Source organism: Melanerpes formicivorus, unplaced genomic scaffold (genome assembly GCF_026170545.1).
Source record: "Melanerpes formicivorus ecotype bairdi unplaced genomic scaffold, bMelFor1.0.p_v2 SCAF_173, whole genome shotgun sequence".
Classification (NCBI taxonomy): Eukaryota; Metazoa; Chordata; class Aves; order Piciformes; family Picidae; genus Melanerpes; species Melanerpes formicivorus.
Window position 1 is genome coordinate 172,675 of NW_027142525.1, and position 25,577 is coordinate 198,251.

At 55.2% G+C, this 25,577-nt stretch overlaps 1 protein-coding gene across 1 annotated transcript in view; it reads right to left on the minus strand.

Moving 5' to 3' along the window:
• Positions 1-25,577, minus strand: part of TSPOAP1 (TSPO associated protein 1) — an 83,783-nt gene that overhangs the window by 17,763 nt on the left and 40,443 nt on the right. The window contains 17 exon segments of the mRNA XM_068169210.1: positions 1,017-1,155; positions 1,848-2,165; positions 2,167-2,958; positions 5,391-5,588; positions 5,814-6,116; positions 7,027-7,617; positions 9,923-10,074; positions 11,714-12,532; positions 13,873-13,982; positions 14,910-15,019; positions 17,436-17,656; positions 18,819-19,002; positions 20,693-20,713; positions 21,400-21,450; positions 22,264-22,368; positions 23,273-23,395; positions 24,568-24,657. Of these exon segments, the coding sequence (XP_068025311.1) occupies positions 1,017-1,155; positions 1,848-2,165; positions 2,167-2,958; positions 5,391-5,588; positions 5,814-6,116; positions 7,027-7,617; positions 9,923-10,074; positions 11,714-12,532; positions 13,873-13,982; positions 14,910-15,019; positions 17,436-17,656; positions 18,819-19,002; positions 20,693-20,713; positions 21,400-21,450; positions 22,264-22,368; positions 23,273-23,395; positions 24,568-24,657 (4,327 nt within the window).

Consider the following 25,577-nt stretch of genomic DNA (forward strand, 5'->3'; position numbering starts at 1 on the left):
GGCAGCACATCCCAATGGCTAACAACTCTCTCTGGGAAGAACTTTCTCCTCACCTCCAGCCTAAACCTCCCCTGGCACAGCTTGAGACTGTGTCCTCTTGTTCTGCTTCATTAAACCATGTCCCAGAGAGCCATGGCCACACATCTCTTGAACACCTCCCAGGGACGGGGACTCCACCACTGCCCTGGGCAGCCTCTTCCAATCCCTGACCACTCTTTCAATCAGGAAATGTTTCCCAAGATCCAACCTAAGTCTGCCCAGCACAACTTCAGGCCCTTCCCTCTTGTTCTATCTCCTGACACTAGACAGAATAGACCAACAATCCCATCTGCCTCCAACCTCCTTTCAGGGAGCTGCAGAGAGCAATGAGGTCTCCCCTCAACCTCCTCTCCTCCAACCTGAACACCCCCAGGTCCCTCAGCTGCTCCTCACCAGCCCTGATGCAGAATCACCAAGGTTGGAAGAGAGCTCAAAGATCAAGTCCAAGCTGTCACCACAGACCTCATGACTAAGCCATGGCACCAAGTGCCACATCCAATTCCCTCTTGAACACCTCCAGGGATGGGGACTCCACCACCTCCCTGGGCAGCACATCCCAAGGGCCAATCTCTCTTGCTGGGAAGAACTTTCTCCTCACCTCCAGCCTAAACCTCCCCTGGCACAGCTTGAGACTGTGTCCTCTTGTTCTGCTGCTGCTTGCCTGGGAGAAGAGACCAACCCCCACCTGGCTCCAACCTCCCTGCAGGGAGTTGGAGAGAGCAAGAAGGTCTCCCCTGAGCCTCCTCTTCTCCAGGCTAAGCAACCCCAGCTCCCTCAGCCTCTCCTCACAGGGCTTGTGGAGGGCTGGTCTGCTCCCCAGAGCCTTTCACCATCTTCACTGCCCTTCTCTGGACACACTCCAGAGATGATGTCAGCCCTATTTCCCTGTGTGGCTCAGCTGCTGTCAGCCTCTGCCCTGCCATTTCCAACCTCCTCTCTGCCCCTCTCTGCCCAGCTCTCTGCCCCTCACCACTCACCTGGGCTGGAGAGCAAAGGTTTCTGCATCTGGCTTCTTCTTACGCTCCTGCTGGCTCTTCGGCTGGGAGCCTGCCAGGCAGCTGTGCCAGGCAGCTCCTGGCTCTTTGCCTCTCCCCTAGGATCTTTATTACCAGATGCCTGCAACAGGAGAGTTAGCAACCAGAGAGTTAGTAGCAGCCTCTGCCTTCCAGCCTGGCCTGAACAGCGCTCAGCCCAAACGCACTCCACAAAGAGCAGCGCATCCAAATGCAACATTCCTCTTCTGGGACACTCCAGAGCTGCAAACACATCCCAGGGGGCTGGGCAAAGGCAGCTAAAGGACAGGGGCAGGGCAGGGCAGGCAGCCTGCCAGGCACCCCTGGCCAGCCCCCTTGGGGAGCGTGAGGATGCAGGAGAGGGCAGTTTCAAAGAGAGGGCAATGGGGTTGGAACTAGATGATCCTTGTGGTCCCTTCCAACCCTGACTGAGACTATGAGACCTGAGAGTCATCATCTACACAAGGCTTTCCCAAATGGGCTTATTGCAAGCAGGGCTTTGCCTCTGGGGGGGTCCCTCCTGCCGTGGGGAGGAAAGGCCCAGGCTGAAAAGGAATACTGCATCGGTGCCACTCGAGTCAGTCAGCAGGAAAAGCAGAAGCAGCTAATACAAGAAAAGCCATGGAGCAGCACAGGACTACAGCATCTCTCAGATAGTCTTCCAGACAATCCTAGAGGAGGGTCCTTCCTCTGGACAACACTGAACAAAGCAAGAGACAGGCAGGCCAGGGGAGCAGAGGGAAGGCAACGCCACTGCAAGCCGCTTCAAAGCCAGAATAGGAAAGGTCACCCAACCCTTTTGTGCAAGGAGGTGCTACGTATCCCCTTCCAAGGATGTTGGAGCCTCCTTCTCCAGCCAGCTGACTTACAGTCCAGCTCCCAGCCCTGCTCCTCAGAGCTGCTCTCACATCTCTGCGCCTCCTTGTCCCGGCAGCAGTCCGGCAGGCGCTGGCGCGCAGCCCCTGCCCGCTCCGCGCTCCGCTCCTCCAGCGGCTCCAGCCCGCCCGGGGCCCTCCTGCCATCCGTGTGGGCGACCTCAGAGCGGCTGGAGCAATCACTCCAGTCCCCCTGGCAGCCCTGGGAGCTCTCTGGCCACCTCCTGCTCTCGGGGGGGGGATGCACAGGTCGAATCCTGATCATCTTCAGAGTCGTACTCGATGTCTATCTCCAGGCTCCTGGGGCCGGAGCAGTGCGTCCCAGCGGGTTCTGCGAGCCCCGGCCCCGCTGCCCTCGGGTGGCTCCTCCGCAAGCTGCCTTGCCTGGCACGGCTGTACAGATCAAACCCCTCCTTACCACCAGCACTGCTCACGATGTTCAGCTCCTCCCTGAGGCTAGGAGCTCTGTATAAACCACTCCCCATCTGGCTGCAGTTGCCCAGCAGACGACTGCAGTGCTCTGTCGAATCGCTCTGCCTCTTCCTGCCCAGCTCAGGCCGACTCCGGCTCTTCTCTCGGGAGCCGCTGCCCTTCCTCCTGCTCCAGGTGGGGCCTGCCCCGCTTCCAGACTTTGGATCGTTCTCCTGGTAGCCCCAGTTTGCCTTCCTCTGACTCCAGGCCAGCTGGGCAAAGGCAGGGTTTGCATGGTCAGCATCCCCTCTGCTCTCCTTAGCGCCGTGCTCTTCCCGTGGGGCCACAGTGGGTGGATCTGTGGAGCTGTTGCTCCCTTCTGCCCTCTGAAACGGCTCCTTGAGCAGCTTCTCTGTCCCTCCTGAAGGGTGGCTGAGTGTTTCCAAGGAGTCCTGAGGCTCTGCCTTTTCCTCTGTAACACACTTCTCATCCTCATCTTCATCCTCATCCTCAGTCACTTCAGGGATGCTGAAGAGTTTCTTGCTGTGGGTCTTCTGCAGCGGCAGCTCCAGAATCCTCTCCAGAATCTCCTCATCGCTGTCAGTATCACAAAGATCCATCTGTTCCCAGCCCCCAGAGAAAAGCCACAGCCAGGACAAGCAAAAGGGGGGAAAAAGAGAGGAAATAAACATTAAAAAGAGAGGCAAAGTGAGAGCTGATTCCCTCCCAGCACAGCAGGATGGAGCGGCGACGGTGGGCTGCAGCCAAGCAAGGGGAGGAAGCGATAGCCAGCAATGGATCTTCTGGCAAAGGACACTCAGATGGAGCAAAGCAAGGAAGGCCAATGCATGGAAGAGCTCCCTCCCAGCCTCTGCCTCTGCACACACAACTCTGCATCACCTCTCACCCTGCCCACTCGGTTCCCCCACAGCTTCAGCAGCCCCAGTGTGGGATGGCAGGGCAGGAGAGACACAGTTCCTCCGGGGCTGCTCACTGCACTCCAGAGCTCATCAGGTTCCTCCCTCCACGGGGATGAGTCTCACAGCAGGATCCATGGACTTTTCTTACCTCTCTGTCCTTGCACTGGAACAGAAGGAAGTGACTCTGCGCAGCAAGGCACCCCTTGGAGATCTTGCTGCTGGGGAAGGCCCTTCCCTAGGCCCTTCCCATCACCTCTCAAGGTCCAGCTCTACAGCAGTTCACTGTCTGTAAATCCAGGGGCACAGAGCTGCCACAAATGCCCATGGCAACCCTTGACCTCAAAGGGGTCACACAGGCTTGGATTTCACTTGCAGCTGGGTCAGAGCCTACCAGGTCACACAAAACTTTGGGGAAAAGACTGCTGGATTTTCCAAGTTGCCTTAGACCAACCTTGGAATCGATGGTTTTGGCCTCTTACTGCATATAAAACTGGTAGGAAAAGGTAGAATCCCAGATGCTTAAGTGATGTAGGTTGAATTTAGGGTTTGGAAGGTACCTCTGGAGGTCTCTTGTTCAGCTTCCCAGACAGTTTGTATCAGGCCATGGTCTGCAAACATTTGCAAAAGGTTTACAAAGCAAATGTAGCCATTAATGGTTTAAGCTGCAGGCATGCTCGAGTCTCTGAAGGAAAGAAGGCTGAGGGGAGACCTTCTGGCTCTCTACACCCCCCTGAAAGGAGGCTGTAGCAAGGTGGGGCTGGTAACAAGTGCCAGGATGAGAGGAAATGGCCACACTGCACTGCAGCTCCATTCTCCCCACCTGGGAAACAGGACCCCCTTCAGAAGGGGAAAAGGAGCAGCAGCAAATGCGCTCCATGCACCAAATGGACTCCAGAACCATCAGACTGTTTGCCTCTGATCACTGCTACTGCCCAGGCCCTGGGCAGCCTGCTCTAGTTGAAGGTGTCCCTCCTGACTGCAGGGGGGTTGGACAAGATGACCTTTAAGGGTCCTTTCCAACCTAATGCAATCTGTGAACCTGTGAATGTAATGCTCCCCAGCCTCACCCTGTTTGTGCTGCAGGCTAGCAGGCACCCAGATCAGCACCAACCACCCAGAGCTGTTCCTTTGTCACATGAAAACAATGAGGGTGCCCTCCTGCTACCCAGGCTTACCACATTTCCTGCAAACCTTTCTCCTTTCTCAGGCATTCCACCTCTGAACTTTCCCTCAGGCACATTCATCTCAGCTGCTGTCATCTGCTTCCTCACACACCACTTCCCTGCCACACAGCTGGAAGCTCTTGACCCGTTTCTGCTGCACTGTAACACAGTGCAGAGCTTCAGCTGTTTGAACTTGGGGAGATGAACCAACACATTCACTCACAGCTCAGCCCAGGCAGCAGTTCCTCACTTGCTGCAATGGGTTGCTCCACTTGCTGCTGGAATGGGTTGTGCAGGGAGGTGGTTGTGGCACCGTCCCTGAAGGTGTTTAAGCCCAGGCTGGATGAAGCTCTGTCCAGCCTGATCTAGTGTGGGGTGTCCCTGCCCATGGCAGGGGGGTTGGAACTAGATGATCCCTTCCAACCCTGACTGATACTATGATACTATGGAACATCTGAGCTGCAAAGCCAGGGCTCTGCTCCTGCAAACCATCCATTCCTACAGACAGCACCAAAACAATCTGTGCCCAGCCATTCTTCTGCTGCCTCCTGCTTGCAGGACTGGTATTAGCTGCTTGTTTTGCCTCAGGAGGCAAGGGAAGGTCGGTAGAGGATCTGCAGATGCCTGGACTTGACAGATCCCTGAGTGCCCACCCTTGCTGCCTACATCAAGAACCTGATCAATAGGATTGATTTCCAAGCCTGGGTTCCAAAGTCCCCATTACACTGTGTGTTTTTCCAACTCATTACACCCTGGCTGCATTGATTACACACAAACACCCTCCCCTCTCACAAGGAGCTTGCATTTTTACTGTCTGAACACAACACTGGGAGTAAAAGCAGAGAAGGCAGGAACTCAGCCAAGCACTCTTGGGAGTGCTGGGCTCAGACCAGCACCTCCTCCCGTGAGCTGATGACATGGGATGGCTGCACTGGAGCTCCCCAGCAGCATTCCTCTGCCACAAGTTACCTTTTCCCCGTTCTCCTGGTAACCTGAATCTCTCTGGTCCCACTTCTTCTCTTCCAAAGCTTCTGAAGACAGTTCATCTTCTTCCTCCTCCTCCTCCTCTTCCTCCTCCTCCAAAATATCTGAGAGGTCAGAGCTCCGGCTGTGCTCGGCAAAGAGAGTCAGCTGCCGCCTGCCCAGCTCAGACAGCTTCTCTTCTTGCTGTTGAAAAGCAAAACAGACTTCCCTCAGGCACTCCAGGAACATTTGAGCTTCCTCCAGCACACCAACAGCTTGAAGTGTGGCAGGAAGCAGCCTGGGCAGCACCCAGTGCAGCACACACACACAGAGGCTCCAGAGCCTGCTGCCTACGGCTGCAAAACCTCAGCGCCAAACACAAGCCACATCCCTCCACGGGCAGAGACATTCAACCAAGGTCAAACAAACCTCTCTTTTCACTCTGGACATTTCTTTTATCACCTCCTTGCCAGCAGACAACTTCAGGAAGTCCTGGCAGCTGCTCCCACCCGTGCTTGAGTCGTGGAAGGTGCCCTCCAAGCCCTCAGCCTGCCTGGGGGAGGGCAGAGGCTCTGGGCTCAAGTGCTTCTCCTTTGCCTCTTTCTCTCTATCAGCACTGGGGCCTTCTGGTGACTCTTCCACAGAGCATGCATGGCAGGTCTCCACAGGCATCTTCAGACTACTGTGAGGTGAGCTTTCCAGCTCTGCTGCTTTGGTTACAGACTGCTCCATCTGGGAAACAAAGCAACAAAAGGTGCTGACAAAGCATGACCCCCCCCCCGGGGGAGATATCACACAACACTTGGGCAGCAAAAGCAGCCTTTACCACCCCAAACTCTCTGCCATGAACACCACGTGCTCTGGGCTGCTGACATGTGGGGAGCCACTGGAGAGAATCCAACAGAGCCTATGAGGATGATTAAGGGACTTGAATGGCCAGTGGCATCCTGGCCTGCATCAGGAACAGTGTGGCCAGCAGGAACAGGAGGTCATTCTGCCCCTGTACACTGCAGTGGTTAGGCCACACCTTGAGTCCTGTGTCCAGTTCTGGGCTCCTCAGTTTAGGAAAGATGTTGACTTGCTGGAAGGTGTCCAGAGAAGGGCAAGAAAGCTGGGGAGGGGTCTGGAGCACAGCCCTGTGAGGAGAGGCTGAGGGAGCCTGGAGGAGGCTCAGGGGAGACCTTCTTGCTCTCTCCAACTCCCTGAAGGGAGGTTGTAGCCAGGTGGGGGTTGGTCTCTTCTCCCAGGCAAGCAGCAGCAGAACAAGAGGATACAGTCTCAAGCTGCACCAGGGGAGGTTTGGGCTGGAAAGAGTGATTGGCTACTTAGATGTGCTGCCCAGGGAGGTGGTGGAGTCACCATGACTGTAAGTGTTTAAAGTAAGACTGGATGAGGCACTTGGTGCCATGGTTTAGTTGATTAGATGGTGTTGGGTGACAGGTTGGACTGGATGATCTCTGAGGTCTTTTCCAACCTGCCTGATTCTGTGATTCTGTGATCTCAAGCAAGAAGGATGATTTGCTGGCTCATGTTCAGCTGCTGTCAACCAACACCCCCAGCTCCTTTCCTACCAGGCATTTACCAGCCACTCTGCCCACACAGGTGGTGCAGAGGGCACTGGGCAGGAGATGTAAGCACTCACCTGCACCTTCAGCCCTTTGCCCAGGCCTTGCAGTTCCGCCTCCCTTGAAGGCTCCATGCCCTGCCCGGGGGGCACTGTGCTGCCAGCTTGCTGAGGGGGCACAGTCAGGCATTTCTGGTCTTGTGCAGCATCCAGTCCCTGTGGGGCAGTGCCTACAGGCTGCACCGAGGAAGCAGTGGGAGAGGAGAGGTGCGGCGGCGAGGAGAGGTGCGGCGGCGAGGAGGCTTTCTCCGGCAGCAGGGGTGCCGAGCCGCGGCGGCCGGAGGAGGGATCAGGCAGTTTGGCATCTGAGCTTCCAGAGGGAACTTGCTGCCTGGGCAGGCGTGGGGCTGGGCTGCGTGCAGGCAGAGGGCCCCTGGCTTCTCCCCGGGGCAGCCTAGAGGTCAGAGCGGCAGAGGGAGCCGAGTGTGCGGGGGCAGGGCGCTGAGAGGCTCGCAGGAAGCCCGAGGAAATCTGAGCTGGAACCGAATCCACCGACTCCCCGTAGAGAGACATCGTCCTCACAGACACCTCCCGGCACACCTGGAACATCTGGAGCTGGGACAGGTCCACCAGCACACTCCCAGCCGTTGGGGAAGTCACTTCTATTGCCTGCAAGCCAAACAAAGAGGGAGTGATTACCGGTGGTGCCGAGAGCCACAGCTGCTGACCTTGGAGCTGAGCACGGATCCCGAGGCTCTCCAGTGCAGGGCTGCACAGCATCAGGGAAGAGGCATTGTTACCACAACCAGCTGAGGAACTGGATACTCTCTCCTCCCCAGATTTTAACCTCTTGTTCCCTGGGCTTTCAAAGCCTATCACAGTCTCACAGTATAACTAAGGTTGGAAGAGACCTCGAGGATCATCGAGTCCAACCTGTCACCACAGACCCCATGACTAGACCATGGCTCCAAGTGCCACATCCAATCCCCTCTTGAACACCTCCAGGGATGGGGACTCCACCACCTCCCTGGGCAGCACATTCCAATGGCTAATGACTCTCTCAGTGAAGAACTTTCTCCTCACCTCAAGTCTAAACCTCCCCTGGCACAGCTTGAGACTGTGTCCTCTTATTCTGGTGCTACTTGCCTGGGAGAAGAGACCAACCCCCACCTGGCTACAGCCACCTTTCAGGGAGTTGTAGAGGGCAATGAGGTCATCCCTGAGCCTCCTCTTCTCCAGGCTAAACAACCCCAGCTCCCTCAGCCTCTCCTCACAGGGCTGTGCTCAAGGCCTCTCCCCAGCTTTGTTGCCCTTCTCTGGACACCTTCCAGCAGCTCAACCTCTTTCCTAACCTGAGGAGCCCAGAACTGGACACAGGACTCAAGGTGTGGCCTAAGCAGTGCTGAGCACAGGGCACAAGGACTTCCCTGCTCCTGCTGGCCACACTCTTCCTGATGCAGGCCAGGATGCCCTTGGCCTTCTTGGCCACCTGGGCACACTGCTGCCTCATGTTTAGGCAGCTGTCAATCAGCACCCCCAGGTCCCTCTCTGCCTGGCTGCTCTCAGCCACTCTGACCCCAGCCTGTAGCTCTGCATGGGATTGCCATAGCCACAGTGCAGCACCTGGCACTTGGACATGTTGAATGCCATCCTGTTGGATTCTGCCCATCTGTCCAGTCGGTCAAGGTCCCTCTGCAGAGCTCTCCTGCCCTCTAACTGACCAACATCTGCTCCTATCTGGTTTCTTTTCTGGTTTTTTGCCTCCCCTTCCAGACTCCTCCTTTCTTTTTTGACCTGTGTGGGGCAAAAACCATTTCCATGAGAAAAGAGCAACCACTCCAGACAGCACTGCTCAGATTTGAGCTGTGCTCCTCCAAAGAGCTGGGGTTTGCCCCTCCCATGGCCAATATCACCTGTGCAGAAGACCACAGGACACTTTGACTATGGAATAGCCTTGGAGATTCTTTGTCAGTATTCATCCTGACCCCTGAGGGGTTTGCACACCTCTCTCTTTGCCTGCCCCTAATTGAGGAAAGCACTGGAGCACCTCACCTCACCCTTCATAGTCCAGAAACAAGCCCCAAATGGTGGCAAGGTTGTGCACTTGTACTCTGTCCATGTCCTGTGGGCTCATTGCATTCATTGCTTTCCCAAGGATCAAGCTAGTGCCCAGTGACACCAGTGACCATAGAATGAGTTGGGTTGGAAAGGACCTTAAAGATCATCCAGTTCAACTCCCCTGCCATTCTCCAGAGAAGGAGACTCCACAACCTCTCTGGGCAGCCTGCTCCAGGGCTCTGGGAGCCTCACAGGGAAGAATTTCCTTCTCATGTTGAGGTGGAACCTCCTGGGCTGGAGATGATATCCATTGCCCCTTGTCCTACCCCAGGGTGCAGCTGAGCAGAGCCTGTCCCTGTCCCCTCCCTCCTGCCCCCCAGCCCTCAGATATTGATAGACATTTATTAAATCCCCTCTCAGTCTTCTCTCCAGGCTGAACACCCCCAGGGCTCTCAGCCTCTCCTCCCCAGGCAGTGCTGCAGTCCCTTCAGCATCCTTGCAGCCCTCCCTTGGCCTCTCTCCAGCTCCTGAACTGGGGAGCCCAGAACTGGATGCAATATTCCAGGTGTGGTCTCACCAGGGCAGAGTAGAGGGGGAAGACAACCTCCCTGGCTCTGCTGGCCACGCTCCTCTGAATGCCCCCAGGACCCCATTGGCCTTCTTGGCCCCCAGGGCACACTGCTGACCCATGCAGAACTTGCTGCCCACCAGCACTCCCAGCTCCTTCTCCACAGGGCTGCTCTCCCGCAGATCGCCTCCTAACCTGTACTGGTGCTATCACTCCTTTCCAGACCAAGGAATGGCACTCATAGCATGCTTACTGGCCCAAGCTTTCCAGGTGCTGAGGCTCTGCCCCTGCAGCAGCCTGCAGGCACCCCTCAGCCCTGGCAGCAGCCTGGCACTGCCAGCACAGTACCTTCTGTCCATCCGCGTAGACGGCGTAACCTGTGACCCGAACCCCGTTGGAAGATCCTTCAGCATCAATGGTGACAGGCAACCAGCTGATGACCAGGATACCTGGTGAGGGACCAGCTTCTACCTGGACATCCAAAGGAGCATCAGGTGTGCCTGTGAGAGACCAGCAGAGAGACAGACCAACAGTAAGACCTCTTGTTTGCCTGACTATGGCGTAAAGTTAGCATCGAAGAGAACGCTCCCACACCAGAGCCGGCCCTGCACTAGGACAGCCAAGCCAGCCTTGGGGGGCTGCTAGGCAGAACCAGAGCAAAGGAGCTGCTCTTGTTCTGGGGAAGCTTGGAGGCACAGGAACCAGAACTTTGCCAAAGCAGCTGAGGCCAAGATGCAGTAAGCCTCACAGCAAGGTCATGGCAAAACAGAGCTCATCCATGCCCCGAGAGGCACGCTGCTCGAATCAGCAGGGGGGATGTCTCCCCACAGCAAGACAAACCAAAAGAGAAGGCATTTTAACAACAGAGGGAGGGGAAAACAAACCAAAAAGAAACCAAAAAACAACCAGACCCCCAAAACATTAAGACAGAACAGTCCAGCACCTCAGGCCCTGGCACCTAACCAACCCTTCGCTTCCCTTGGCCCCAAGGGCCTGCAGCAACGGAGCCAGCTCTCCGAGCACCTCAAGCACACCAGCAAGGGGTGCGGTAGGTCTAGGCTATGCCTTTAAAAGTTTTGTTACAGATCTGGAGCAGGAAAGTAGACAAAAAAAGATAAAACAAATCACTGTTGGGGGTAAAAAAGGAAAATGAAGACAATTCTAAGCCATTCCATTGTTAGGATCTGCTGTGAGGCTGCTCCTGGGGGCTTCTCTTCTCTGCTTGACCTTGGCTGTATTGTCTTGGTGAAGCCTACCAGCTACTTTTCCTCTGCTCCTTTCTCCCTTTGGGACAGGGGTTGGGGAAGGGGGAGCAGAGAGACAGCTCTCCTGGTCTCTGACCAGGAGGATTCTTAGTATCATAGTATCATTCAGGGTTGGAAGGGACCACAAGGATCATCTAGTTCCAACCCCCCTGCCATGGGCAGGGACACCCCCCACTAGATCAGCCTGGCCAGAGCCTCGTCCAGCCTGGGCTGAAACACCTCCAGGGACAGGGCCTCAACCACCTCCCTGGACAACCCATTTCAGGGTTTCACCACTCTCATGGTGAAGAACCTCCTCCTCTTGTGTTGTTTGTTAATTGTATAAAATCATAGAATCAGTAAGGTTGGAAAAGACCTCAGAGATCATCAAGTCCAACCTATCACCCAACACCTCATGAATAACCAAACCATGGCACTAAGTGCCACGTCCAGTCCCCTCTTGAACGCCTCCAGGGATGGGGACTCCACCACCTCCCTGGGCAGCACATCCCAATGGCTAACAACTCTCTCTGGGAAGAACTTTCTCCCCACCTCCAGCCTAAACCTCCCCTGGCACAGCTTGAGACTGTGTCCTCTTGTTCTGGTGCTGCTTGCCTGGGAGAAGAGACCAACCCCCACCTGGCTACAACCTCCCTGCAGGGAGTTGGAGAGAGCAAGGAGGTCTCCCCTGAGCCTCCTCTTCTCCAGGCTAAGCAATCCCAGCTCCCTCAGCCTCTCCTCACAGGGCTGTGCTCCAGACCCCTCCCCAGCTTTCTTGCCCTTCTCTGGACACCTTCCAGCATCTCAACATCTTTCCTAACCTGAGGAGCCCAGAACTGGACACAGGACTCAAGGAAATTTCAACCCACCACAAGGGGCTTGACTGCCCTGATACCTGCTAGCGGGGTAGTGAAGTGAATCACAGCTGAGCTGTTCTCCTGCCCCTCTGGGCCCTCCTCCCAAGGCGCCTGCGGGGGCCGGGCCTCCAGCTTGGCCACGTACTGCGTGCTGGGCTGCAGGCTGCGGAAGCTGTACCAGTAGACGCCGGGCTTGGTCAGGTCCCACTGCTCCCCGTTGAGGAAGACGGCGTGGCTGTAGTTGCTGCTGCAGGGCAGCCAGGTGAGCTCCGCCGAGGTGGCGGCGACGCTCCTGACCTGCAGGCCGGTGGGCGCCGCGCCGGGCGCCCCCGGCCCCACCAGCAGCGTGCAGCGCAGCCTGTCGGAGCCGCCGCGCTCCGTCACCGCCTGCACCGACAGGCGGTAGGTCCTGCTCCGCAGCTCCAGCTTCTCGATCACCGCCTTGGGCTGCGGGCCGCTCCGCACGCTCTGGCGCAGCTCCTCGTCCACGTAGATGTTGTAGCTCTGCACCTCCGGGCAGCCGGCCGGCAGCAGCGGGGGCTCCCAGCCCACCACTATGCTCCGGGCGAGCTGCTTGATCACAGTCAGTTTCCGCGGGTAAGGCACTGCTGTGTGACTGACGGGCTCCTCCTGCCCTCCCTCCGCCCTGCCGGCCAGCGGGCTGATGCTGCTCTCTTCAAGGGAGAAATCGCTCTTCTCTCCACTGCTGGTGCTCGCACTGACCAAGCTTCTCTCCTGGTAAGAGCTAGGGGTGAGGTCGTTGAGCTCGGAAGGCGGCAGCGTCATCAGGTCGTCATCTGAGACTCTCTCAACGAAATTGGAGGGGACCAGCCCTCGGCGGCCGTCCATCAGCTCCCCTAAGCAAAGAGCAGGACACCTGTTACCGCTGCACCTCCCATGCAGCCTCCCAACCCAGCTCTGAACACCACTCTGGGCTAGGTCACAACTGCACTGCAGGCAGGGATGAAAGAAACTCGCCGGGAGGTTATTCAGAGAGTCAGCCAGGTTGGAATGGACCTCAGAGATCATCAAGTCCAATGGTTGGCCATTGGGATGTGCTGCCCAGGGAGGTGGTAGAGTCACCATCACTGGGGGTGTTTAGGATGAGACTGGATGAGGCACTTGGTGCCATTGTTTAGCTGATTAGATGGTGTTGGGTGAGAGGTTGGTCTTGATGATCTCAAAGGTCTCTTCCAACCTGATTAATTCTGCTCTACTCTGCTCTGTTCTGTCCTACTCTACTCTGCTCTGTTCTGCTCTGCTCTGTTCTTGTCCTACTCTGCTCTGCTCTGTTCTGTCCTGCTCTGCTCTGCTCTGTTCTGTCCTGCTCTGCTCTGCTCTCTCCTGCTCTGTCCTGCTCTGCTCTGCTCTCCTGCTCTGCTCTCTCCTGCTCTGTCCTGTCCTGCTCTGCTCTCTCCTGCTCTGTCCTGCTCTGCTCTGTCCTGCTCTGCTCTGTCCTGCTCTGCTCTGCTCTGCCCTGCTCTGCTCTGCCCTGCTCTGCTCTGCCCTGCCCTGCTCTGCCCTGCCCTGCTGTGCTCTGTCCTGCTCTGCTCTGCTCTGCCCTGCTGTGCTCTGTCTTGCTCTGCTCTGCTCTGTCCTGCTCTGCTCTGTCCTGCTCTGCTCTGTCCTGTCCTGCTCTGCTCTGCTCTGTCCTGCTCTGCTCTGCCTCCTGACTCTCCCTCCATGCCTAGGGAGGGACCATATGGGGATGAAACCCAGAGCTCTGCTGAACACAGGGGCAAAATTCCCTCTGAAATCACAGAATCCAGAATCATTTTGGTTGGAAAAGACCTTTAAGATCATCAAGCCCAACCCAGAACTGCCAGGCTGCCACTAAGCCATGTCCCTCAGCACCAGATCTGCAAGTCTTTTAAATGCCTCCAGGGCCACCAGCCCAGGACTTCATGTTTAAACCTAACTGAATTGATACCTGGGTTCAGTGAGCTTAGAGGTCTTCTCCAACCACAGCAAACCTGTGGCTCTACAATCCTGACATAAGTACAAACATTTTCCAGTGGGACCTGCCCCTCCTTCTGACTAACCAACTCTGGGCAGGAAACCTTTACCTTGAGGTTTCAAAATGCACTGAATTCCTCTCTTGTTCTGTTTGTATCTTGGTTTTGAGATCAAATCTCCACAGCATTTCAGTCACCTTTTTTTCCTTCCCCCCCCCCCCCCCCCCCCTACTAAAACACACCTTCAAAGAATCCATCTTCATCCATGTCTCCATAGATGTAGATATATTCTCCAGCAGTCAGTGGAAGCTCTGCCTCAGGATTTTCATTGGGTCCATCAAAAGGATTGTAGCTGAAATAGTCACAAAATGAAGACTTACTTTGTGGAGGAGCTTTCACAGGAACCCAGGCTCACAGGAGGGCAGGGGCTGGAAGGGACCCAAAGAGATCATCCAGTCCAACCCCCCTGCCAGAGCAGGAGCAGGGAATCCAGCACAGGTCACACAGGAACACATCCAGATGGGGCTGGAAAGGCTCCAGAGAAGGAGACTCCACAACCTGTCTGGGCAGCCTGCTCCAGGGCTCTGGGAGCTTCACAGGGAAGAAGTTCCTCCTTGTGCCGAGGTGGAACCTCCTGTGCTGCAGCTTCCATCCATTGCTTTTTGTCCTATCCCAAGGAGCAGCCGAGCAGGGCCTGTGCCTGTCCCCTCCCTCCTGACCCCCAGCCCTCAGATATTGATAGACATTGATCAGATCCCTCTCAGCCTTCTCCTCTCCAGACTGAACAGCCCCAGGGCTCTCAGCCTCTCCTCCCCAGGCAGTGCTGCAGTCCCTTCAGCATCCTTGCAGCCCTCCCTTGGACTCTCTCCAGCAGATCCCTGTCCCTCCTAAGCTGGGGAGCCCAGAGCTGCCAGCTAAACCATGGATCCAAGTGCCTCATCCAGGCTCTTCCTAAACACCTCCAGGGATGGTGACTCCACCACCTCCCTGGGCAGCACATCCCAAGGGCCAATCTCTCTGTCTGGGAAGAACTTCTTCCTAACCTCCAGCCTAAACTTCCCCTGGCACAGCTTGAGACTGTGTCCTCTTGTTCTGGTGCTGCTAGCCTGGGAGAAGACACCAACCCTCACCTGGCTACAATCTCCCTTCATCCCAAGAAGTGACTTGGAGGAGTAAGATACAACCCAACATCCACTTCTAACTGTGGTGAATCCTAGAGAGGAGTGTGAAGCAGACAACCATGAGACAAGCTCCCAGGTCACAAGAGGTGAGGCAGTACCTGTAGCGAGCTAAGAACACCTGGAGCTTCGCAGGGCCTTGGCTGCCTGCCTCTGGCATCAGGGAGATGCTGTCAACATCCAGCTCTTCCATCTCACTTGCAGTGTCCACCTGAAAACATGAAAGATGAAGGATTTGATAGTGCCCAAAGCAAAGTAAAGGAACATTCTAATGGTCCAAACATCAGTGAACAAGTGCCCTGGCCTCTGGGATAAGGCTCATGGGGAAGAATGGATTTGAAGGTGAAGAATTAGTATCATAGAATCAGTCAGGATTGGAAGGGACCACAAGGATCATCTAGCTCCAACCCCCCTGCCATGGGCAGGGACACCCCACACTAGCATCAGGCTGCCCAGAGCCTCATCCAGCCTGGGCTTAAACACCTCCAGGGCTGAGGCCTCAACCACCTCCCTGCACAACCCATTCCAGGGCTTCACCACTCTCATGGGGAAGAACTTCCTCCTCACCTCCAGCCTGCATCTCCCCACCTCCAGCTTCATTCCATTCCCCCTAGTCCTATCACTGCCTGAGATCCTGAGCAGTCCCTCCCCAGCTTTCTTGGAGCCCCCTTCAGATCTTGGAAGGCCACAATGAGGTCACCTGGGAGCCTTCTCTTCTGCAGACTGAACAGCCCCAACTCCCTCAGTCTGTCCTCACAGCTCCAGCCCTCTGCTCATCCTCGTGGCAACAGCTCCAAGCTGCAGCTTCAGGGGTTCCAGTCAGACATTAGGAAATACTTCTTGCCCAGGTGAGTGATGCAGCCTTGGGACAGGTTTCCACTAAGGTGGGAGATCTTCATTCTGAAAGAACTTAGAATCTCAGCTCTTTCCCAGAGAGAGTTGTTGGCCATTGGGATGTGCTGCCCAGGGAGGTGATGGAGTCCCCATCCTGGAGGTGTTCAAGAGGGGATTGGATGTGGCAATTACAGCCATGGTTTAGTATTCATGAGGTGTTGGGTGAGAGGTTGGACTTGATGACCTCTGAGGTCTTTTCCACCCTTATTGATTCTATGATCCTATGCAAAGCCAGGACCAGCAAGGGCAAGTTGCCTGCCATGCCACCACACCCAGCCCCACTCACAGCACTGCTTCACCCTAAGGTGTCACAGTCACATCAAGTGATGCAGTGACAGGACAAGGGGGGAATGGCTTCAAACTGGAAGAAGCTTGATGTGGATTAGACATCAGGAGGAAATGCTTCCCCAGGAGGGTGGGGAGGCATTGGAACAGGTTGCCTGGAGAAGTTATAGAGACTCCAGGTCTAGTGTGAGGTGTTCTTGCCCATGGTGAGGGGAGCTGGAATTAAATGGTATTTCAGGTCCCTTCCAAACCAAAGCTTTCCATGACTCTATGTACAGCAGGGACAATTAATGGCTGCTGAAATGAACTCTGCTGAGACCACAGCTGGAGCACTGTGTCCAGTTCTGGAGCCTCTGTGCCAGGAAGGGTCTGGAGGTGCTGGAAGGTGTCCAGAGTAGGGCCAGGAGGATGAGCAGCGGGCTGGAGCTGCTCTGCTGTGAGGATAGACTGAGGGAGTTGGGGTTGTGCAGTCTGGAGAAGAGAAGGCTCCGAGGAGACCTCATTGTGGCCTTCCAGGATCTGCAGGGGGCTCCAAGAAAGCTGGGGAGGGACTTTTGAGGGTGTCAGGGAGTGATAGGACTCGGGGGGATGGAGCAAAGCTAGAAGTGGGGAGATTGAGATTGGATGTGAGGAAGAAGTTGCTGCCCATGAGGGTGGTGAGAGCCTGGCACAGGTTGCCCAGGGAGGTGGTGGAAGCCTCCTGCCTGGAGGTGTTTGCAGCCAGGCTGGAGGTGGCTGTGAGCACCCTGCTGTGGTGTGAGGTGCCCATGGCAGGGGGGTTGGGACTGGCTGAGCCTTGAGGTCCCTTCCAGCCCTGACAATTGTATGATTCTGCAGCACTACCTAAGAGCTCCTAGGAGGAGAAGCAACAATGATCTTGGAGATCTCACTGGCACCCAGAAGCAAAGCCTCTTAACCTCATCCCTCTGCTAGCACTACCTCTGCAGCTTTTCAAGGATCCTGCCACCAAGTAAAATTTTAATACCCAAAAAATCATCAGCAAAGGAGTTTGAGCCCTTTCATCCACAGCTCAAGACCAAAAATAGTCTGGCCACAGCTCCTCAGCATGCTCAAAATACATCAGCAGCTTTTGTGTGTGTGAGTGGTAGCTGAGATGTCACAAGGAAGCTCAGCCAGAGCTTCTCCACACTTCCCCCCTGCCTGACACCCCCACTCCATTCCCTTCTCCAGGCTCCCAGCACTCTGTTCTACCCAGTTGCTTCCTCCCTGGAGCACAGCAATGTGTTCAGATGAGTGCTTCAGATACAGGTATGAGCATCTGAGGCCTTTTCATTTTATTCCTGCAGCTTTCCTCTGGTGTTTTTCTCCCCCCCCCCATTTCCTTCAGGCAGCCAGGAGGTGCTCTCAGCATTACTGGAGCTCTCAGCAAGGCCTTTACCCCCTGGTGGCTAGAAAGCAGAGGCTGCAGAGGGGATCCCCATACTGACCTCTGGGGTTGGGCAGGATTTGGGGCTGTTCTGCATGGATTCTGATTTGGAGGAGTTTGACTGAGATTCCAGTTTCTTGGCTTGCTTCTGAGAGCTGGGAGCAGCACCTGGGGAGCCAGCGGCGGCATCAGGCACCAGCTGTGAGGACTCCAACTCATCAGCCTCTTCATTGTGAGCCTTCTTTGTGCTCTGGTGAGCAAGGAATGCAGGAGCAGGGGATTCTGCAAGACAAGAAGCTGCTCATCACTTTTAGCCACAGGCAGAAGACAAGGTCAGCAGTGAGCATCACAGTGAGCAAACTGCCTTCAGAGCAGCTCAGGTCTCTCACTTAACGCTGCAACAAACTGCACACTCTGGGCCCTCTTGGCTCAGAGAAATGTCCACTTCTCTCTCTGACTACAGCATGAACCAAAGGTATTTACAAGAGAGAAAGAGAGCCCAAAATGTCACTGGACAATTGTGTTATTTCCCTTATTCCCTTATTGTGTTATGCCCTTAGCCCTGCCCACCTCGACAGGCTGGGCAGATGGGCAGAGGCCAAGGGCAGGAGATTGAACACATCCAAGTGCCAGGAGCTGCACATTGCCCCCAACAACCCCAGGCAGAGCTACAGGCTGGGGGCAGAGTGGCTGAGAGCAGACAGGCAGAAAGGGACCTGGGGGTGCTGGTTGACAGCTGCTGAACATGAGCCAGCAGTGTACCCAGGTGGCCAAGAAGGCCAAGGGCATCCTGGCCTGCATCAGGAAGAGTGTGGCCAGCAGGAGCAGGGAAGTCCTTGTGCCCTGTGCTCAGTACTGGTTAGGCCACACCTTGAGTCCTGTGTCCAGTTCTGGGCTCCTCAGGTTAGGAAAGATGTTGAGATGCTGGAAGGTGTCCAGAGAAGGGCAAGAAAGCTGGGGAGGGGTCTGGAGCACAGCCCTGTGAGGAGAGGCTGAGGGAGCTGGGGTTGCTTAGCCTGGAGAAGAGGAGGCTCAGGGGAGACCTTCTTGCTCTCTCCAACTCCCTGCAGGGAGGTTGTAGCCAGGTGGGGGTTGGTCTCTTCTGCCAGGCAAGCAGCACCAGAACAAGAGGACACAGTCTCAAGCTGTGCCAAGGGAGGTTTAGGCTGGAAGTTAGGAGGAAATTCTACACAGAGTGGTTGCCCTTTGGAATGTGCTGCCCAGGGAGGTGTTTAGGAGGAGACTTGACAGGGTGCTTGGTTGCATGGTTTAGTTGATTAGATGGTATTGGATGATAGGTTGGACTTGATGATCTTGAAGGTCTCTTCCAACCTCTCCGAACCTCTCCTCTCCGAACCTCTCCTCTCCTCCACTCCACTCCATTCCACTGCCACAAACAGCCAATCATTTGCCAAAGCACCCACAGGTCATCCCCAGCAATTACCCTTCTGCCAGTGGGGCTGGGGGGAAGAGCTGCAGAGAGCATGAGGAAGCTCAGAAGTCACCAGGGTAGAGGTGAGCAGGTCGATTTTCCCTGTCTGAAGGCGGAATTGTTGGAGTTCCTGGGACAGGAGGCTGAACTGCTCGCTCTGACTGCGGCATTGGTCTTCCAGATCCTTCACCCGAGCCTGGCAGGAGAGAGACACAAGGTGAGGCACAGAGCTGGACCAAACCCCACCCCACTGAGGCTGCAAACAGCTTTTGCCTTTGCTGCATCTTTCCAGTGGATTCAGACTCCAAGAACCACACCAGAGGTGTGCACTGCCCAGGGATGGGCATCAGGAACTGGCAGCTCCACAGCTAGAGCACCTGTGAAAACCTCAGGCACAGCAAGGAGGAGACTGACTGGGACTCAGCTGGGAGTCAGAGAATTGTCAGGGTTGGAAGGGAGCTCAAGGATCAGCCAGTCCCAACCCCCCTGCCACGGCCAGGGACACCTCACACTGCAGCAGGTTGCTTACAGCCACATCCAGCCTGGCTGCAAACACCTCCAGGCAGGAGGCTTCCACCACCTCCCTGGGCAACCTGTGCCAGGCTCTCATCACCCTCCTGGGGAACAACTTCTTCCTCACAGCCAATCTCAATCTCCCCACTTCTAGTATTGTTCCATTCCTATCCCTCCCTGACACCCTCAAAAGTCCCTCCCCAGCTTTCTTGGAGCCCCTTTCAGATCCTGGAAGGCCACAATTAGGTCTCCTCAGAGCCTTCTCTTCTCTCCTCCCTCAAATACTGAGTTTAAAGCTCAATATCCTACCCAAGCCCTGCAGGAGACCAGGTCAAATAAGCTAAAGACAAATATGCCTTGGAAACAAAAGGACTGAAAAGGTTTTGCATGTTTATTGGAGCATTAAAGTGACATCTCCAGAAGTCACAACAACCCCAGGCAGTGCTACAGGCTGGGGGCAGAGTGGCCAAGAGCAGCCAGGCAGAGAGGGACCTGGGGGGTAGTGGCTGACAGTAGCTGAACATGAGCCAGCAGTGTGCCCAGGTAGCCAAGAAGGCCAAGGGCATCCTGGCCTGCAGCAGGAAGAGTGTGGCCAGCAGGAGCAGGGAAGTCCTTGTGCCCTGTGCTCAGCACTGCTTAGGCCACACCTTGAGTCCTGTGTCCAGCTCTGGGCTCCTCAGGCTAGGAAAGATGTTGAGCTGCTGGAAGGTGTCCAGAGAAGGGCAAGAAAGCTGGGGAGGGGTCTGGAGCACAGCCCTGTGAGGAGAGGCTGAGGGAGCTGGGGTTGCTTAGCCTGCAGAAGAGGAGGCTCAGAGGTGACCTCATTGCTCTCTCCAACTCCCTGAAGGGAGGCTGTAGCCAGGTGGGGGTTGGTCTCTTCTCCCAGGCCACCAGCACCAGAACAAGAGGACACAGTCTCAAGCTGTGCCAGGGGAGGTTTAGGCTGGAGGTGAGGAGAAAGTTCTTCCCAGCAAGAGAGATTGGCCATTGGGATGTGCTGCCCAGGAGCCCACATCCCTGGAGGTGTTTAGGAAGAGCCTAGATGTGGCACTTGGTGCCATGGTTTAGTTGATCAGATGGTGTTGGGTGATAGGTTGGACTTGATGATCTCTGAGGTCTTTTCCAACCTGGTTTATTCTACTCTATTCTATTCTATATGTCTACATCTAACTGGTTGAGAAAGCAAAGCATTTAAACAGCAAAGCAGCTGCTCCACCAAACTGATCATGGTAGCTCCTTTAATGGCTTTTATCCCTTGGAGGTGACACTCTTGCAACCTTTTCCAGAGTATACTTCCAACAAGGACATCAAGCAGCTGTCAAAGCCAGGACAGGAGGAGAGAAGTGTCCTGTTTGACAGGATTATAGCAGTACCTGCATGCAATCCAAAGTACTCTGGGAGCAAGAAGAGAAGCAAAGAGAGATATAAAACCACATCAGCAAGTTGCACCAGCCACTGCCCCGTGTCCTAGCACCACAGCCCTTTGTGAACAGTCTCTCTGCAGCCTTCTTGTAGTCCCCCTTCAGCTACTGGAAGCTCTCTATTAGGTCTCCCAGCTCATCACATCTGCCAGGCTGCAGCACTCAGCTGGCTGCCACCATGGCCAAGCATGCTCTGGGTGGATGGCAGCTGGTTCCAGCCTAGCAAACAAGGGAGCTGCCTCAAGCTTCCCACTCCTTATGCTCAGGTAAAGGCCCCATTTCTCCTCTTCTTCCCCTAACCAAAAGCACAGAATCACACATCTCAAACCACATGGCTGCCAGTACTCTTCCTTCCTGCTGGTGGCTCTGCAAAGTGGAGCAGGCAGAGCTGAGGTTGGCTACTGAACATATCCCTGACCAGGAGTTGTTGGGCACATCAGTCTGAATGAAGGAACCTACCTGAGGACTAAGCAGGCCAGGATTTAACCCCTGAAAACTCTGACCCCAGAGACTGCTCCACCAGCACAACTTCTTCACAGCTCCAACCCTCTGCAACTTACCAAGAGCCAACAGAACCCAGGGCTTCAGGAAAGCTGACAGTAAGAGCAAGAGACACCAAATCCACAGCCCCCAATCCACCTTATTTTCCTCTGTCTTACCTCCAGAAGCTGCACTGCTCCTTCATGTTCTCTTTTTGCCTCTGCCTGTGCCTAGGAAGAAATAAATAATGGGGGGAAATAAGAAAGCAGCCTCCCCAAGTTCACTTCTATTGGCAGCAGCACCTTGGTTTAAAGCACTGGGCTAGATTTTAACAGTCTTTGGACAAAGAGCAGTGAGATCAGAACTGCCACTCATGAGCAAAGCCCTCCACTTGGCTCAGGTACCAGAGCTCTCCTAGGTGCAGTCACCCTTCCTTGGTTTGCTTTGTCCTGAATCTCACCAGTATGTGCTGCCCAGGGAGGTGGTGGAGTCCCCATCCCTGGAGGGGTTCAAGAGGGGATTGGATGTGGCACTTGGAGCCATGGGTTAGTCAGGAGGTGTTGGGTGACAGGTTGGACTTGATGATCTTGGAGGTCTCTTCCAACCTTGGTGATTCTGTGACTCTGTACCTCCTCCTTCCACCCAAGGAACCAAAGGAGCACAGTCCCACAGGACATTAGAGGTTGGAAGGGACCTCCAGAGGTCATCCAGTCCAACCCCCCCTGCCAGAGCAGCACCACCCAGGGTAGTCTGCACAGGAGTGCATCCAGGTGGGTTTTGAGTCTCCAGAGGAGGAGACTCCACAACCTCTCTGGGCAGCCTGCTCCAGGGCTCTGTCACCCTCACTGTAAAGAACTTTCTCCTCATGTTGAGCTGAAACCTTCTGTGGTGAAGTTCGTATCCACTGCTCCTTGTCTGATCACCCAATGGAGCTTGGCCCCCTCCACCTGACACCCAGCCCTCAGGTGTTAATAGACATAAACCAGCAGGACTCCCATCACTTCCTAGGGATTCAGAGAGGGGAGATTTCCATTCTCTCCTACCTGCTGCAAGCGCCTGACCTCCTCCTGCTTCTCCTGCAGCACTAGCAGGGCCTCCTTGTGCTCCAGTTCCAGCTGCTGCCGGCGCTCAGCCACATTTCTCATGTGCTGCAGAACAAGTCACAGACAGCTGAAAGGGGACAGTCCTGAAACACTGGCCCCAGGCCTGCCAAAACAGGGCCTGCACTTCATGTCAGCAGTAAAGAGAGGGGGAAGGAAGAAACTCTGACCACAAGCCACAGCAACACAGCTAATGACATCCTTCCCTCAGCGAGGGTCACCTTATCGCCCTGCCCACCCAGCCTGGCTCAAGCACCTCCCTTCACTTTGGCAGGTCACACCCCAGGGTCCCAGTGCAGCAGGATTCCCAATGGAAGCACAGATACATACAGAAGAATGGACTGAAAAAAAGCAGCAAACAGGCAACACAGCCTCATAGAATGGTTTGGGTTGGAAGGGACCTCAAAAATCAGCCAGTTCCAACCCCCCTGGCCGTGGGCAGGGACACCTCACACTAGCTCAGGTTGCTCAAGGCCTCATCCAACCTGGCTTTGAACACCTTCAGGGCATCCACTGGGAAACCTGTTCCAGTGTCTCCCCACACTCACTGTCAAGAATTTCTTCCTCATCTCCAGTCTCAATCTCCCCTCTTCCAGCTCAAAGCCATTGTCCCTCATCCTGGCACTCTACACCCTTGCCAAAAGACCCTCCCCAGCTCTCCTGTAGCCCACTTCAGCTACTGGAAGACTGCTCTAAGGTCTCCCTTTTCTTCTCCATGCTGAACAGCCTCAACTCTCTCAGCCTTTCCCCACAAGGAGAGGTTCTCCAGCCCTCTGATCATCTTCATGGCCTCCTCTGGACCCTCTCCAACAGCTCCACGTCCTCATTTCGCTGGAGGCGCCAGCACTGGACACAGCACAGCAGAGCACCAGAGCAGAGAGGTGGAGAAATGGCCTCCCTTCCTCACATGCCATCCAGAAACAGCACTAAGTGTTGTGTGGCTCTTACTGACCTTCAGCACCTGCTCTAGATTCTCCAGCTTGGTTTGGAGTCCTTGGTTCGTCTGAATTACTGAATCCCGCTCCTTGGTGACCAAAACAACCTGCAGCTTCAGGTCAGCATTCTCAGATTCAACCTGAGGAGAAAAGCTTTCATGAGCACAGGTAGCCAAAGCTATTCCTTGCCTAATTAATGCAGGACAGTGGATTTCTGTATCCCTCTAGGTTGTTTCTCAGCCCTGCTCTCTGCTTGGACCGACACCAAAGCCAGGAGGCATTTGGATGAGTCCTACAGGCTTTCTTTGTGCTACTTCTCCCATCCAGACTCATCTCCTCTCGAGGGAGAAGAAGGAGGGAGAAGAAGGAGGGAGAAGAAGGAGGGAGAAGAAGGAGGGAGAAGAAGGAGGGAGAAGAAGGAGGGAGAAGAAGGAGGGAGAAGAAGGAGGGAGAAGAAGGAGGGAGAAGAAGGAGGGAGAAGAAGGAGGGAGAAGAAGGAGGGAGAAGAAGGAGGGAGAAGAAGGAGGGAGAAGAAGGAGGGAGAAGAAGGAGGGAGAAGAAGGAGGGAGAAGAAGGAGGGAGAAGAAGGAGGGAGAAGAAGGAGGGAGAAGAAGGAGGGAGAAGAAGGAGGGAGAAGAAGGAGGGAGAAGAAGGAGGGAGAAGAAGGAGGGAGAAGAAGGAGGGAGAAGAAGGAGGGTGAAAAAGGAGTGAGAAAAAGGAGGGAAATTAACCAGGTTGGAAAAGACCTTTGAGATCACCAAGTCCAACCTCTCACCCAACACCATCTGATCAACTAAACCATGGCACAAAGTGCCTCATCCAGGCTCTTCTTAAACACCTCCAGTGATGGGGACTCCACCACCTCCCTGGGCAAATGACATATGGGGAGGGGCTTTTTAGGACATCAGGGAGGGATAGGACTGGGGGGAATGGAGCAAAACCGGAAGTGGGGAGATTGGGATTGGATGTGAGGAAGAAGTTGTTGCCCATGAGGGTGGTGAGAGCCTGGCACAGGTTGCCCAGGGAGGTGGTGGAAACCTCATCCCTGGAGGTGTTTGCAGCCAGGCTGGAGGTGGCTGTGAGCAACCTGCTGTGGTGTGAGGTGTCCCTGGCCATGGCAGGGGGGTTGGGACTGGCTGAGCCTTGAGGTCCCTTCCAACCCTGACAGTTCTATGATTCTGTGGGGTACACAGGACAGAGAGGTAGAGAGATGGACACACCACAGTGGTGTCAGCTGGCAAACCAAAAGCCCAGCATGGTGGCAAGCTCTGCTTTAGCAGAAGCTCCCTCTGCCCCAGACACTGCTCCTTACCTGCCCTGCCCAGCCAGCCTTCTCGTTCAGCTGCAAGTTCTCTTCTGCCAGGCGTGCATTTTCACTCTGCACCTCCTGCAGCTGGATCTCCTGTCCAGAAAGAGCTTGCTGTTACCACACCAGGGCCCACAGCTGACACCCACCCCCACCCCCCCCCCCCCCAAATCAGAGGGCTGGAACACCTCTCCTATGAGGACAGACTGAAGGAGTTGGGGCTGTTCAGTCTGCAGAAGAGAAGGCTCCCAGGTGACCTCATTGTGGCCTTCCAGGATCTGAAGGGGGCTACAGAAAGGCTGGGGAGGGACTGCTCAGGATCTCAGGGAGTGATAGGACTAGGGGGAATGGAATGAAGCTGGAGGTGGGGAGATTCTTCCCCATGAGAGTGGTGAAGCCCTGGAATGGGTTGTGCAGGGAGGTGGTCGAGGCCCCATCCCTGGAGGTGTTTGCACCCAGGCTGGATGAGGCTCTGGCCAGGCTGATCTAGTGTGGGGTGTTCCTGCCCATGGCAGGGGGGTTGGAACTAGCTGATCCTTGTCCCTTCCAACCCTGACTGATACTATGATACTATGCAATCAAGCCTGCAGAGCAGCTCCACTGGGTGGCTGATGGTGCAGGTTGCTGAGGGGATGCTGCCTGAAGGGTGGAAGCCCCAGCATGCAGCACTGCTCAAGCAGATAGCAGCCCTGTGCCAGATGATCTCTTCAGTTGCTTTTGCCATGTATGGAAGGCCCAGACCAAGGAAGGCATTTCCTTGCCTGCTTCACAGCTCCAGTGTCAGTGGAGACTTGACAGGGTGCTTGGTTGCATGGTTTTGTTGGTTGGGTGGTGTTGGATGATAGGTTGGACACGATGATCTTGAAGGTCTCTTCCAACCTGGTCTATTCTATTCTATTCTCTACATGCTGCTGTCTAGTACAGCATCTCCACCCACAAGGATTTGAGGAGATGGCCTCAAGCTGCACCAAGGCAGGCTTAGGTTGGAGATCAGGAAACATTTCTTTCTTGAAAGA